This window comes from Dromiciops gliroides, chromosome 2 (assembly GCF_019393635.1).
Source record: "Dromiciops gliroides isolate mDroGli1 chromosome 2, mDroGli1.pri, whole genome shotgun sequence".
NCBI lineage: Eukaryota > Metazoa > Chordata > Mammalia > Microbiotheria > Microbiotheriidae > Dromiciops > Dromiciops gliroides.
The window spans coordinates 632,769,911-632,787,040 of record NC_057862.1 but is presented as its reverse complement, the minus strand read 5'-3'; the positions used below and the strand labels follow the sequence as shown (position 1 = coordinate 632,787,040).

At 36.8% G+C, this 17,130-nt stretch overlaps 1 protein-coding gene across 1 annotated transcript in view; it reads left to right on the top strand.

Annotated features, from left to right (window-relative positions):
- CDH11 (cadherin 11) overlaps positions 1–16,571 on the top strand; it is a 209,017-nt gene extending 192,446 nt beyond the window's left edge. Inside the window, exons 12-13 of the mRNA XM_043984517.1 lie at positions 11,221–11,472; positions 13,360–16,571. Coding sequence (XP_043840452.1) covers positions 11,221–11,472; positions 13,360–13,856 — 749 coding nt within the window. The 3' untranslated portion in view covers positions 13,857–16,571. The remainder of the gene's footprint in view (positions 1–11,220; positions 11,473–13,359) is intronic.
- The last annotated feature ends 559 nt before the right edge of the window (positions 16,572–17,130 follow it).

The following is a 17,130-nucleotide window of genomic DNA, read 5'->3' as shown; positions in this document are numbered from 1 at the left end:
AGTTGCCTTTCTAGGCTGTTATAATTTCTATGAAAAATGTTATCCTTATGTGACATCCCCCCAAATGGCAATCTTCTAGAGGTAGCTAGGTGACACACTGGGTAGGGTGTTGGGCTTAGCGTCAGAAAGAACTGAATTCAAATCCTGACTTGGACACTAACTAGCCGGAGAACAGGCAAATCTCTCTAATCTTCTACTTCAGTCTCCACATCTTTAAATTCAGATAATAATCGGACCTTCCTCACTGTTGCTTTGAGGATCAAACAGAAATAACATATATGAGTCACAATTTATAGTCCAAGACAATGAGGATGAGGATGATAGTGGTGGTGGTAGAGGCAAGATACACATTTATGGGAACAGTGAGGCAGGATGTTGTAGTGATAGAAATCTGACTCTAGGAAGCAGAAACCATGAGATCTAGGCATGAACTTGGTTTTCCACCTTGGACAAGATACTTCATCTCCCTAATGGATCTGTAAATTAGGCTAAAAGCTCAATATAGGTCAACATCAAACAAGCAGATTAAAAAAAAAAAAAGGTGATGTGACCTTAGATGTCTGATATAAAAGGATGGGATTCAGAATTAGGAAAGTACTGTAGCCTTCAATGTCCTCTCTGCTGATCAGACCATATCTTGAATATTTTGTCCATTATTGGGCTTCATGTTTTTAAGAGGGATATTAACAAGCTGGAATGTGTCCAAAGAAGGGCAAACAGAATATTTAAAATCATTATACTTGTCACAGGTCCTTCATGCCTGGTATCTCAGTGGATCTCATAACACTTAGTGATAAATAGATCCAAGATGAGTGATGAGAAAAATGAGGCTGAGGCTCAATGGCTTCTTTTAAAAAGTCATCTAACTACTTAATGAGTTTCCTGATTTCCATTCCTCTATTCATTCTGCTAAACCACACAGACACTGGTCCTGAGTAGAGAACAGAGATTACTTAGACTTTGAGAACTTGCATGCAGAAAATGAAGTTCACTAATTATGGGACAAAACTTTGTTTCGGCAAAGAAACGTTTAATATGTGTCAGAGGCTTATTATTGATTTGCAGGATGATATCAATGTTTCATTTTCCCTTCTAGTGTATTTGTCCCCACACAAGTTAAACCTAGGAACATCAGCATACAGCTTTCCCAAAGAGTGAACATCAGCTCACTGATCTTCTTGTCTGCCCCACTCAGATGGCACCTGGAAACTTCCTTACCTAAAAGGTGCCTAACATGTGACATTTGGTTTCCCAGAAGGAAGCACTCCTGCTCACAAGTCATCATACAAAAAAGAGGTTTGATTCAATACTTTAAAGTGAATAACAAGATCTCATAACCAATCACATATACAGTCAAAACAAAACAAAGCAAACAAATGAACAAAAAAACCAAGAGCAACCTTCTTTTTTTGGGGGGGGAGACATCTACCTTCCCACAAGGATGTATATGGTAAGCAAATCATGGGATTTATTTGAAAGCTAATTCCTGTAATAAGGCTAGAGGATAAAGGATCATCATACTTATAACTGGAAATGTGATTAGAAATAATCTGTATAAACAAAAGTTGAGAACTATCTTTACATGTAATGGAAAAAATAAAATACCTCATACATTAAAAAAAAAAAGAAAGAAATAATCTGAGGCAGCTAGGTGGTGCAGTGGATAGAACACCAGCCCTGGATTCAGGAGGACCTGAGTTCAAATCCAGCCTCAGACACTTAACATTTACTAGCTGTTTGACCCTGGGAAAGTCACTTAACCCCAATTGCCTCACCAAAGAAAGGAAGAAAGAAAGAAAGAAAGAAAGAAAGAAAGAAAGAAAGAAAGAAAGAAAGAAAGAAAGAAAGAAAGAAAGAAAGAAAGAAAGAAAGAATCTAATCAAAGATCAGATTTACTTTCTTTATGAGGAAATTGAGGCCTCTGCACAACACCCTGGGTATATGAATGGTGGTCATAGAAATAATAGAAGATACAGTTGAGTCAAAATTGTAGATCATGAATGGCAACTTATAGAGTTTGAATTTTATTTATGAATAATGACTAATCACTGAATATTCGGAAGCAATAGGAGGACAGAAAAAATAGAGTCACATAAAGTTATGGACTTAGTTTCTGGAATGAAAGCAAATTCAAAGAACTTGCCATTTCCCAGTTTACAGGGTGTCCCAGGAAACCTGCCTGTTCTGTGTGGGACAATTTACAGAGATGAATTAGAGGCAGAAAGACAGCATAATTATTTACATAAGCTAAAATGGAGAACATTAAAAGACATCTGCCATTTTGATCTGCCAACACATCCTTGTCCATATTGGAGCAATTAAAATAAACTTTCGCAAGACCATCTTGGCTGTCTTTAAATTATACAAGCAGAAGACCAGAAGTATCTCAGTATGCTATTTGAGGCTGCTCATAAAAAAGATGTCCTCAATTTAAGGGGGGGGGGATAGTTGCCAAGTCATCTAATCGTGGTAAGCTTGATTCTGCTGCATGGGCTCAAACAAAATCCTCTCTAAATTCTCACATGTAACTGAATAAGCAAGGCCGACAACCCTAGAGATAATGAAATTGACTTGGAAGAATGGAATGGGAAGGCACCCTTCAGGGAACTGTGGTATCTAAGTGCATGTGTATACATATATACACATATATAATCATGTACACCATGGTATGAATAGACACACATGCATTCTGAATGTATAGGCACACATTCATGTATATGCTCACCCTATTATGTGTGTGTATATATATATGTGTGTGTATGCATATATACATGTATATGTGTGTGCGTGTGTATATGTATGCCTATACACATATATACACACATTCATTCTGGGACATCTAGATGGTATAGTGGATAGAGTGCCAGGCATAGAGTTAATGGGACCTTTACAAAAACACTGAGGCAACTAGGTGACATAGTAGTTAAAGTGCCAGGCCTGGAGTTTGGAAGACTCATCTTTCTAAATTCAAATTCAGCCTCACATACTTACTAGCTGTGTGACACTGGGCAAGTCACTTCACCCTGTTTGCCTTGGTGTTCTCATCTGTAAAATAATTTGGAGGAAGGAATGGCAAACTACTCCAGTATCTTTCCCAAGAAGACCTCAAATGGGGTCATGAAGAGTTAGACATGAGTGAAATGACTGATCAACAACAACAATTACAGACACCCAAAGTTGTGAGTGGGCAGAGATCAGATGGCAGTCTAGTTTAGCTGGAACATGGCATATGTGAAGGGGAGTACTGTGAAATGTGGCTGAAAATAAGAGGAAAATGAATAATATTTCCTTATCAATATGCTTCCCTAGAAAATGAGGGTGCTAGCACCCTCATGATGATGGAAAGAATGAGCAGTTCCCCAACAGATAGTCAAACCAGCTTCTCTAGGAAAGATAATGAAATCAAATGATTGCCATGTTGTCATTGAGACTTGTTCCTAGAAAAGATTTCCTCATCCTAGGGAACATGCAAAGACTGTGAGACTGTGAGGTTAACTGGTGTGGAAACCATAATCTCCAATGAAAATCAAATGTCTTAGGTCATCAGATTGACCACTGAAAGATAATGACCTCCCCCAACTCACCCTCCAATCCGAACCTGATTGATAATTCTTTCTTTTGAGTGAAAGACTAAAAGAATGAATGAAGATGAGAATACAAAGTTTATATGCATCATTTACTGTCAAGTCCCATGGTAAGCACTGGTGCTAGTATTTCATACTTCTTTCTTCATTGCTTTTGTTTCATCCCCTACTAAATCATGTTCGTAACCCATCCAGGAATTAGTAGGAGATGAGAAATTCCTTCATTGCAATCTCTCCTAACAATCTATCCCCAAAACATATACATCCTTTACAACACTTCATTACCTGATCATCAACCTTCCAGGGATAAATTTTCCTGCACTTAACCAAGCTACTGTTGTAACAAGAGACATACATGACATTTCAAGCTTTTTCAGTTTCATAGGAGCTATCAAATCATGTGTGACATTGGAATAGCCTAAGACCTCAGGACCATCACTATGATGTGATAGGGTACAAAGAATATATCAATTGAAGTCTGTTCTTAAATTCAGAAATATTTATCCTCAAATGAATGATTACCTATATATCTCTCTATCATATAATACTCAAAGTCTTCCTTTAATATGTTTTAGCCCTTTCTCTAAGAAGGTGATTTATATAGCACAATAGTAAGGGGGAGCACAGACCTCTCTGGATTCTCTTGGCAGATTTATTCTCCTCTAGGATAATTTTAGCTCTTTCTTTTCTCTCCTAACGTTACAGTTAGACTCCTTTTCCATCCGTGTTAGAAAAAATAGTATTTATCCCATCACTTAGTGAAACCCATTAATAGAAATCACCCAGAAAACCAAGGAAGATGTATATGCAGATATATAGATGTAGATGTCTCAGGTTTTCAAGTTCATGGTTTCTATTAAAATAATTGAGTGGAAAGGACAGAATAACCAGGTATAGGATTCTTCTTTCTTTTCTGATAGTTGGTGTGGACAACTGCATTTTATAGAGTATGTTTCTTTCATAGTAGCTTATTGGCTTAGGAAAATGCCAAACATCTAAGTTGAATATCCAAAGAACAATTCTTACATCAGCACTCTATAAGAATAGAGATGTGATTTTACTGAAGGGGACACTCCTTCCCCCAGTATGGATTATAAGCCATTATACCTTAAAAGAGGTTTGTGATAGTCAATAATAAATGTTATGGCAAAAAAATCCATTCCTTTGCATTTAACTATCTAGGAATGAGCTTATTTCTGCTTAACTAGATATGTGTCCCAGTCACATAGTCAGTACATTGCCATGTCTATAATTAAAGTTTCTCAAATTTATAGGACCTGCCGGGGCTTGTGGTCTGCTAGTGTGGTCTTTGAGGGCTCAGGGTCACCTCCAAAGCATGCTGAGGCATGAAAAAAGGACCCAACTTGTCTAATCATCTCTCCTTAACACAGTAATAGATAGAACAGAATTACCATTAATAGTTAGTTCTATTCCTCAGAGTACAAACTAGGTTACAAATGGGAAAATAAGCTGAGGGGCTCTTAGAGGAGTTAATATCACTAGGACACAAATAAGAGCTGAAGTTGTTGTTAGCTATCTGATCTCTATCCAAGACGAGCAGGATTTTGTAGCGTTGTGGTAGGATCTGGTTATAATATAGAACTGTTATTATAGTGACATGTCAGTGGCCATTTGTTGGGGATCTGATTTGCTTTACGTTCCCATTACTGACATTGATTTAACTTTCAGTAGTTTCCAAGTATATGCCTTCCCTTTCTCCAAGATTTATTTCAATATTAATATATGTAATATATTATTATATTACATCTATATCATAGTACACATAGTACATATATCTGATATGATATATGTACAATAATCATTGTCTGTTTTATATGGGAGGAATCTGAGGATTAAAGAAACTAAGTAACTTGTTAATGGTAACATGGCTAGTAAGCAGGATAAATTGCATGTGAACCTAAATCTTCTTACTCTAAGTCCAATGCTCTTTCCCCTTCATCACATCATGATTTCAATTCCTATCATCCCCAATGTTTCTGGGTCCCATCACCCAATCTGGTATTTTTAATCTATACGGGTTATTCAAATTGTCACTTACTTTTTCCATAGAGTGGCTGGTTTAAAAAAAAAAAAGATACAGCCAAGGATTATACCAGACACCATAAATAGATATTGAGAAAATTTACTCAGGAGTTAGAAATTAGTCAATTTATGGTTTTGGAAGATTATGATTAGATCATAACAGAATATCTGAGAGGAAGGAATCAGCTTGAAAACTTAGCTTCAGTTTTTCCTGAAAGAATCACTCTGTACTGTGACCTGCCCTTTCAGCACCAAGATTTGAATATTACTTATTATTCTCTGTGACTTAAACATTGATAGTCTAATTATTATTTTCCTATGACAAGCATTGATATTTATTCCCTCTCACCTCCTCCCCCACATTAAGAAAAAAACAAACAAAACCTTGTAACAAATAAGCATATTCAAATAAAGCAAATTCTTACATTGGTCTCATTTACAAAATGTATGTCTCATTCTGTAAGTCACTCAATAAGGACTTCAGTGCCTACTATATGCCAGTTACCTTGCTAAATATTAGAGACAGAGAGGAAGAAGACAGTCCCAATCTAAAGGAGCTCATAATCAAATGGAGAAAACAACAAACAAATATATACAGGATAAATAGGTAATAATTAATGGAGAAAAGACATTAGAAATAAGAGAGATAAGGGGGCAGCTAGGTGGTGCAGTGGATAAAGCACCGGCCCTGGATTCAGGAGTTCCTGAGTTCAAATCTGGCCTCAGACACTTGACACTTACTAGTTGTGTGACCCTGGGCAAGTCACTTAACCCCCATTGCCCCGCAAAAAAAAAAAAAAAAAGAAATAAGAGGGATTGGGGAAGGCATCCCATAAAATGCAGGATTTTAGCTGGGACTTGAAGCAAACATGTGAAACCAAGAGGCAGAGATGAAGGAAAACCTTCCAGGCATAGGGGGGCAGCCAGAGAAAATGCCTACAGCTGAGAGATGGAGAGTCTCAAATCAGATAATATTATTAAATGAAGTGTTGAAACATTTTTTGGCATTGCTCTTTGTAAGGAAACTCCTTTTCATTCCTCCTCTTCTCTCCATGAAGACTATAGGTTTTGCAGTTTGTGATTCACGTATTATTTTGTTAAATGCCATAGTGATTAAACACCTCATATAAGAGAAAACTAAGGGTTGTTGTGGTAGAAGCATCAAGGTACAAACGAAAGTGGATAAAAATGTTGGAATTTGAGTTAAGAAGACGACTTTGAATCCTGCCTCAGACTTACTAGCCATGTGACCTTGGGCAAGTCACTTATCCTCCTTCAGACTTATGTTCCTCGTTTACAAAATGGGGTAATAGCATTTACCTCATAGGGTTTTTTTTTTTGGTGAGGATCAAATGAAATAGCATATGTAAAACACTTTGCTGAATGTAAAGTATCATTTTAATCTCCTCCTCCTCCTTATTTCAAAATTTGCTCTAAGATAGAGATAGTAAACAGCAGAGCAGGGAAATGAACCCAGGACATCTGATGCCAAATCCAGTGTATTTCCCTACTTGCCATGTGCTTCTTCTTCAAAATGTGAAGGAAACTCATCCAACTATCCCTCCATCTATTCCTCCACTGATCCAGTGAACTGGCATCCACTAAGTATCAGCTCTATGTAAGATCCTTTCCTTATGTAAATTTGTATGATTCTGAAATTATTAAAAAATCTATAAATTTCGGCAATTCAAAGGACACATGCTATTGGCAAGTTTTAACAGACATGATTTCCACAAGGATTTATAAATCGGCACACCTTGGTTTGATGTTAGTCTGGGCAATAACTGGTTGTGCAGACACGTCCATGGTTATTATTTACACACAAGCAATGATGGGAAGATGCATGGAAATAAAGTAATACCCGTAGAATTGAGTAATGAAACATTCGCACTTTTATTACATGGGAATGACAGCTCTTAAAAAAACCTTGAGACCTGGCTGGTAGGAGGTTACAATGAGAAAAAGTGTTTATTTTAAAGAGTTTTGTAGCTGTAAAACACTATACCAATGTGGACTATACTCCCATGATTTGGGGCAATATAGGAAAATCTGAGAAAGAACACTAAATTGAGCAATATTTATCATGGTTATAAATAAGAGGCAGTCGTTGAGAACTTCCTTTTCAGAACTATTCCATATCGTGAAGTTAACTGTGTAGCCACTGGTCATAGTAGTAGAGCCTAAAACTCTTGAAGGAAAGCAACTATTGCCTTATTTGTAGGCAGCTACATGCACAGTGCATAGAGCACTGGGCCTGGAATCAGGAAGACCTGAGTGTAAATTCAGCCTCAGGCATTTAGTAGTTGTATGAACCTCAGCAAGTTCCTTAACCTCTGTCTGCCTCAACTATAGAATGAAAGTAATAATAGCACCTATTTCACAGGGTTGGTATATGGATCAAATGAGATAATATTTAGTGTTTGGTACATTGCTTGGCACATAGTAGGCACTGAATAAATGTGCATGCTCTTTTCCTCACCCCGTCTTATTTGTAATTGAATATGCCAACCTAGTTCATAGTGATCTACAACATCTAGAAATTAATTAATGACATCATAAATGTATCTTCAGATGGTATAGAGAAGGTCTTTATTACATTCCAGTTTGAACTGTATAAACTATGATATTCTTGCCAATACTGATATTTTGTTATTCTCTGAATAAATGATTGAATGAATGATTAATCAATTAGCCAATCAATGCATGAACAAATAAATGAAAACCAAACCACAGTTCTCTTTAGATTTTGGATATTCTTTAATTTTTTTTTGCTGTCTGTTTCATTCAATTCTTTGGTACATTTAATATAATAAAAACTGAAATTCTTTATAGAAAATTATTAGGCATAGCATAGCCCATTAAGAGCCTTATTCATTTTGCATCTAAGAAAACTAAGGTTAAGACAGCAGAAATGATTTACCCAAGGTCATCCAAGGAGTTAGTGAGGAGGATAACACTAAAAAATAATTAGCTAAATAGCTACCCTTTGAGGTAGGAAGTGTAATTATCTAGATTTTATATATGAGGAAACTGAAGTAAAGAGAGGTTAAAGAGCTTGCCCCACACAGCTAATTAGTTTGAAAGCCAAGACTCTAATCTCGGGATCTTGCAACTGCCAGATTAGTGAACCTTCTATCATATATCATTTTACAGATTGCAAGATGAGTCCCCAAGATGAAAACTGGAGGTCTACAAGGTCTAGGAAGTCACACAGTGAATATGTAGCAGAAACAGGAGTAGAATCCAACCTGCTGAACTCCCATCCCAATGTTCTTCCCATTAAACTATATTGTTATTATATATTGTAAAATAGCATTGGACATAACAATAATACTATAATTGAAAGAATCAACACCTAGAACTATGAGAGGCCTTTTCCACAGAACAATTAAAGCTACTTACTGAACAGGGGTCCTTCATAGTAAGTTGTGAAAAAGAAAACTTATCTTGCTAGTTTATTATAATATTAGCAACTTAAAGAGACAGCAAAACATCTCTCTCTACCATGAAAGAGTTGGTGAAAAGAAAGTTACTACGGTAGATTATTAAGTACATTAACAGATAAGATTTCTGTATTGGGGTGTTTCTGCTTAATGAAATATAGCTAACATTTATATATTGCACTGTGTTAAGCTGTTTACAATCATATATAATTGTCATCTCATTAATTCTTTTTTGAGATAGGGTTCAAAAAGGAGAAATGACTGAAATAAAGAATAAAGATACCAATAAAATGCATTAAAATAACACATTTCATAGCACTTCACTAATAATACATTACATATAAATGACACTTTGTAGCAGTTATTTTAATAATGACTTTAGGAGTAGCTAGGTGGCACAGTGGATAAAGCACCAGCCCTGGAGTCAGGAGGACTAAAGTTCAAATCCAGCCTCAAACACTTGACATTTACTAGCTCTGTGACTCTGAGCAAGTCACTTAACCCTCATTGCCCCACAAATAAATAAATAATCAATTATTTAATTGCTTTATAATTATTATCTCACAACCACCCTGGAACATAATTGTAATTATTATCCCTATTTTACAGATGAGGAAACTGAGCTAAACAGAGGCTAAATGACTTCTCCAGGATCACATAGCTACTAAGTATCTAAGTGTGGATTTGAACTGAGGCCTTCCTGATTCCAGGCCAAACACTCTATCCACTGTAGCAGTTGATTCTCCTGCATTTAGAAAGTACTTCCCTCAAAATGTCTCTTTGAAAAAAATAGTATAAGAGTTGTATCCATTCTGAAAAAGTAAGGCTCATAAGAGTCAAGAGGGTTGCTCAAGGTCACACAGTTATAAATAATGAAGCCAGAATAAGAAGCCAGGAATTTCTTGGTCCTGTACTCAATTCTTCTTGTGTGATAGGTATCCTACAAACAGAACCATTGTTTTGACTAGTATTTAAGTTGTTGCTCCCTTTAAGAATTGGCCCCAATGGTATGTTAGTAACGAAAAGAAATAGAATAAGAAAGGCTTTATGGAGATTTTGTGGAGGGAGAGGGGGGAATGTACAGGAAGCATAGTAAATAAGAAAATATGAGCTAATTTGTAGCAAAGAAGGGACCCCCTTGTGAATAGATCCATGGATTCAATGGGACAGGTCTTGGGAAGAGAAATTGTCATGACAAATTGTCAAAGACCTGGCCTTTCTTAGCACAGATATGTGCCCAGTACTATTCTGAACTAATACTGCCTGTTTGAGTGGGACTGAACAATCTCCTACATTAAGTGATTAAGGAGACTGATATGAGTTGAGAAACTCACGCAGGAGAACACAGAGATTCAATTTCATGCATTTGTATTAAGACTTAATTCAATTCCACAAATTTTTACTAAGCATCTACAGAGTTCAGGGCCTAAAGCAAAATGGGTTTCAAAGAGACAAATTCGGGCTTCCTAAGAGGGAAAATCTCTAACAATTAGTATTATCTAAAAGTAAAATGGGACATTGGGGGAAGTAGCAAGATCCCCATAATTGGAGATCTTCAAGAAAAGCTAAATGACCAGTAGTCAGGTGTTTTGTAGAAAGGATACTTTGTCCTATATGGGTTTAGATTGGATGGTCACAGAAGTCCCCTTCAGCTCTGAAGTTCCATGATTCTGCGAAGAGATTTTTGTGGGAGATGGGGAATCAAGGGAGTGACTCAAAATTTAGAAGGGTAGCAGTCCTTTGTCCTCTTCGCCTAAGGGAGTAATGGTAAGAAAGACATTAAACATGCAGAAATCACTAGAATCTAAAAGAAGAGAGCATACAAAAATGTTATGTGAGCTTTAACTGGAGAACTAAAGAAGGCTTTCTGAAAGAGTTAGAACTCAAATTACCCTTTAATTGATGGTTACCATAGGTAATTGATAGACGAGACAGACATCAGGGAATCTGAGAATGTGTTGCAATCTTAGCGTGCCAGACAGCCTCAGTCATTCTTAGATACTTAGATTAAGGAACAAGTGAGAAAGATTTGTGGAGTTAACCCCTATAAGGAGGAGAGCGACCTCCCATCTTTCTTGCTGAATGCTAAAGAGTGGTGGCTGCCACTCAAATGGACCTGAACAAACTGAGAGCTTGCTTTTTCTTCACAGACAACACTGCTGGTGTTTATGTCAAACGTGGTGGTTTTAGCCGGCAGAAGCAAGACCTATACCTGCTACCAATCGTGATCAGCGACGGGGGGATACCTCCCATGAGCAGCACCAATACGCTGACAATCAAGGTCTGCGGATGTGATGTCAATGGGGCATTGTTATCCTGCAATGCTGAGGCCTATGTCCTTAATGCAGGACTCAGTACGGGAGCTTTAGTCGCCATCTTGGCCTGCATTGTGATTCTACTAGGTAAGCTATGGCTTTCATTATGTGTCTGAGTTGATTTCTTGGTTAGGTATGAGAGATTAATATTAAGATCCATGATTTTCAGCCATAACGTAAAGGTGGTTCAAATATTTAGGTTATCTGATATGAGCTAAGCCCACTGTATCCCACTGGACCTAAAGAAAAGATTTAGAGGGATATGGTTACTGCCCTCTTATATTTTAAGGGTCATCATGTGGGAGAGAGATTAAACTTCCTCTTTCACTCTAGGGAACAAATGACAAAATAGGAGATTTCAGCCAGAATTAGGGAAAGAGTCCTCCCAATTCTGTACCCAGAAATGAAATGGACTGCCTTGGGACAGTCTTAACTTCAACTTTCTCTTTCTTAGTGTTAAGGGTTAAAATTCTAGCTAAACTGTCTAAAATATCTAATGAGTGGTCGCCAATAAATTATAAGCTTTAGCAAGAGTTAGACTTTTAAGCATTTATTAAGGAGAATAAGAATTTGATAAAGAGAGAGAGAAAGGCCTAGATTCCTATCTATTAAAGGGAGAGCACATTTCTAGCTCCCTTCTCCGCCAGAGTCCAGAGGAAAGAGAGTGAGACTGAGCGCCAGTCTCTTCCTTCCTCCTCCCACTAGCCCGCGTCACTTCCTGACTCCTGGTCTTGCCCTCAAAGACCTTCCCTTCATGGGCAGAACTCTTCTACAGTAAGTATCCAGCAGGTGGCGTTATTCCAATCGTTACATTAGAGAAATGACCTGAAATTCCCTAAAAGGTCATGAGGATCTAGAGTTAGAACTGGCAGGGACCTTTGAACCCAAAATGTTAATTAAAATATTAAACATTTACCAACCCCCCCAAAAAAAAACATTTACCAAAAACCTTGAGGTTTTAGAGCATTTTCCTCACAACACTGAGAGATGAGCAGAGAAGTGTCCCTGTCTTTATTTCACAAATGAGAAAAATGAGGCATAGAGGGTTCACTTAACATATTTGACTCACCTTAGGTCACAGAGCTTGTGTGTCACACATAGGAAAGGAAAACAAACCTTTCAGCTCTGTTAAATTTTCATTTGACTATAATGCATTTCTTTGTGCCTTTAGGTGTTAGAGTATAAACCATAAATGTTTCATCCATGCATCTCTTCCTCTTCTTGGATTAAAGTTGCAAGAGATCTCAGCAGGTTCTTACTAATCTAATCACTTCACCTTATAGATGAGGAAACAGTCAGGCGTGCTACAGTATAAGAAAGGTTTTTCTAATAATTAAGGATGTCTTAGACACAAAGGAATAATGTATTTTCTTTTTAAAGAAGTAAAATCAAATAGCCAATCAAGCAATTAGCACTGATAAAAGACTTATTATATTATAGACCCTATAATGGGGGTATAATTTTTAAAAAATAAAGCAGGGGACAGCTAGGTGGTACAGTGGAGAAAGCACTGGCCCTGGATTCAGGAGGACCTGAGTTCAAATCCGGCCTCAGACACTTGACACTTACTAGCTGTGTGACCCTGGGCAAGTCACTTAACTCACATTGCCCCACAAAAATAAATAAATAAACAAACAAACAAACAAACAAATAAATAAATAAATAAGAAGCAAAACCAGTCTCTGTCCTTGAGGAGATTACATTCTAATGAGAAGAGAGATCATATATAAATCAGAACAGATAAGAAAATGCAGGGTAGATGGAAGGCAACTTTGAAACTATTTCTTTGGAATTGTTAGTTGAAGCTCTGTGACAAAGACAGAGTCCAGATATTCGCATAACCTAACCTTTCTCCTTTTAATTCAGACCCAGTGGTATAATGTAGGGTACAAATGTGTGGGAGACATGTAAAGGAAATCGAGAACATTAAAAAAAAATACTTCAGCTTCACATCTTCTTTATCTTTCTCCATAGTTATTGTCGTGTTATTCGTGACCCTGAGAAGGCAAAAGAAAGAGCCACTAATTGTCTTTGAGGAAGAAGATGTGCGAGAGAACATCATTACCTACGATGATGAGGGTGGTGGAGAAGAAGATACGGAGGCTTTTGATATTGCAACCCTCCAAAACCCTGATGGGATTAATGGATTTATCCCTCGTAAAGATATCAAGCCAGAGTATCAGTATATGCCCAGACCTGGGCTTCGACCAGCTCCCAATAGTGTTGATGTTGATGATTTCATCAACACAAGGATACAGGAGGCTGACAATGACCCGACGGCTCCCCCTTATGACTCTATCCAGATCTATGGCTATGAAGGGCGGGGCTCGGTGGCTGGCTCTCTCAGCTCCTTAGAGTCGGCCACAACAGATTCCGATTTGGACTACGATTATCTACAAAACTGGGGACCTCGTTTTAAGAAACTAGCAGACTTGTATGGTTCCAAAGACACTTTTGATGATGATTCTTAACAATAAAGATACAAATTTGGCCTTAAGAACTGTGTCCAATATTCTGAAGACCCCAGAAGAAATGTAAACAGGTATTTTTTTAAAATCAAGGAAAGGCTCATTTAGAATGGTAACATTTTACAGAGAGGATCACTTTAATAAAAATGAGGACCTCCCAGTGGTAAATACTGTGAAGTACCTTTTCTCCCAAAAGGCAAATATAGAAGGTGGTTATCGACTTCACTCAAGAGAAACCACTTGCCGTGCAAAATATTTAAGGGAAGGAAAATGTTAACAGTGGACTTAACAATGAAGGAGTTTTTTTGTTTTTTTTTTCTTCTGTGTTACGGACATCTAAATCTTTTAAGTCAAAGAAGCTTCCACAAAATTAAAAAAGGACAACAGTTCTGAGCTGTAATTTCGCCTTAAAACTATGGACACTCTCTACGTAGTGCATTCTTAAACTTGAAATATATAATATTCAGCCAGCTTAAACCCATATGATGTATGTACAATACAATGTACAATTATTGTCTCTTGAGCATCAAACTTGTTACTGCTAATTCTTGTAAATCTTTTTGCTTATACTTTCATCTTAAACTAATACGTGCCAGATATAACTCTGTCTTGTTGCAGTGGGAGGCGCCCAATTTCTATGTCATTTTTAATGTATCTATTTGTACAATTTTAAAGCTCTTATTTTAGTATACATACAGATTTCAGTATTCTGACATGTAAGAAATGTTACAGCATCACACTTATATTTTATGAACATTGTACTGTTGCTTTAATATGTGCTTCAATATAAGAAGCAACCTTTGAAATAAAAAAATGATTCTTTTTTTAATCCTTGTTTTCGATTCTTAAGCATTTAAAAGGACCCCCATGTTTCTAATGTCCCGTTTATAGTTCTAATGGACAATTGTGACCTTTTAATAGCCCTATTTATTATCTGTTTGAAGTTTGTCTGTTGCCTTGTTAAGTGTTTATTTAAAAAAGCAAATACATTTTACAAATGTTTTCTTTTTTTTTTTTTGAAAAGATTCTGTAATGTCGTGTGAATAATTTTGTACCCTCTTAGTAGAAGACATGGGGCTTCTCTCAGAGCACAGATCCTAGGAGGACATGATGCTCTGGACTGAGGGTTGGTTCTCATTTTACAATATATGTTATGTAATGTGCATTTATATTCTATCTTAGTAATTCCACAATTATGTGATGACAAGGCAGCGAAGGTCTCATAATCTCCAACGTCTGTGGTGGAGGCTTCATTGTCTTGAATGGACCCCTCTGGTATACCGGAGAAATCTTAAGTCGTTCCCCGTGTGATTAAGAGAGCCCCTCACGATGTTCCACCTGGCAATTAGTTTACATAGAATAATAATTATGACTCTAGTATTTCATGATATTTTTGGTTTTTTTTGCTGTAGAATGACCTCATCTTAGAATAACATGGCATTTACATTTTTAATGAAAGTTAGTGATTTCCTTCAGATTTGCTGTTTTTAGCCTTTTTAATTGAATGAAAGTATCTTTGGCTTTTTTATATATTTTATTTCAAGATGGGGCAAGGGAGAAGGGGGACTAGGATAGGCTCAGTGTATCAGCTTAGCTCTGTATACATGTCTGTAGTCTGCTGAAACATTATATAGCTTCTTGAACTATACAGCTCCTTACTGATGCTTTATCTGCTCTGGAGAATCAGAGAGGAAAGATTTAAATGGAGCCTGAAAGGACACAGAAGTATGGCACTTTGAGAAGATGCTATAATCCTTATTCTCATGACCCCTGTGCCATAGGTGTCATGTTCCTCATTTTCAATGAGAAGATAACCTAGGTTATATCCCAAATGACAACTAGAGCAATAACCAGTGTGTGTGTGGTGAGGTTGGCTTGAAAGAGGTTGCAATAGAGATGACCTCTCAGGTCACACCAATACTGAGATTTTAGGATTCTATAATTAGCAATAGTAGGGGAAAGGTAACATCAACATATCACATCATGATTATTTTTTTTTTCTTTTTTCATCCCAGGTACAGGAAAAATGGCCTATCTAGGATTATAGTCAATGCTTAGATTTTCTTTCTCTCTCTCTTTAAGTTATACAATGTTAATCTATGTGCTTTGCTGGAACAATTTTCCATTTAATTACTTTTAGTTCAAAATCAAGTCACAAACAGAGATAATCACTTTCAAAGCATTCCTATGAGCTCCTTGCTCACATTGACCACTTTGTATTCAGATCAAAATTTTGCAGGAGACATTAATGGAACCAGCTCCCCAAATATGGTGAATTCAGAGTCCTCTATTTTACTCAAGGATTATGTCTTTTCTCTAGGTTCATAATTTTGCCAGTTGGGATCGGTTTTTGTTCTATTTTGTTAACCATCCAAAGAATATTTTGCTAGATTTGCACAGTTCTCCACTTGAATTTGAAACAATGGAATAGGCAAAAAAAAAAAAATTCAGAAATCATACTTGAGAACACAAGGACAAATAATCCAATTGTAAAGATTAATGTCAGATGATGCCATTGGAACTGTATTAGGGATCGAATTGATCACTTCATTTTCAACATGTTTATGTTCAACTTAAAAAGGAACACTGTCCACTTCTTTTTTGAGAGTTAAAAATGGTTGGGTTCGGAGGACTTTTTTGTTGTTTTTGTTTGGTTTGGTTTCGGTTTTAGTCTCTGTTGTTTGTAGAACCCTCTTAGAAGCTTGGAAATAAAATTTCTTTCCCTAATTAATTTGTCATTTTTCATTTGGCACGTGGGTTTGGGAATGGAGTATAAATGACGATGGGGTGTCTTCATCATTCCTGCAGTCTTATACTAATGTAGCTTCCATCTCTCAATCATTTGACTGTTTCTAAAGTTCTTTCCTTACAAAAAGGCTGAGAGGTAGTTTGGTACATAACAGTATTCCATTTTGCAGGTGAGGAAGCTGGGGCAAAAAGTCAAAACCTCACACAACCAATAAATGGGTTATTCTGGGAGTCAAATATTTTTACTACATATCCTATGCTTTTTCCTAAAAATCCTGTCTTCCCAGATCACTGAACTCCTAAATTTCCAATATTTACATCTTACTTATAATACCCCAGGGTCAGACCCTTATTTTGTCACCCATTGTCATCCATACATGTGCTATGTACATGACAAGATTTCTTATGCCCTTTTCTGTGATCATATTTTATCATTATTTTATCCTTGTCTCTCCCTCCTTCATAAAACTCATCATTGCCTTCTCCTTGATCCACATTTCCCCCATCATTTCTTCTTTTCCCATTTTAT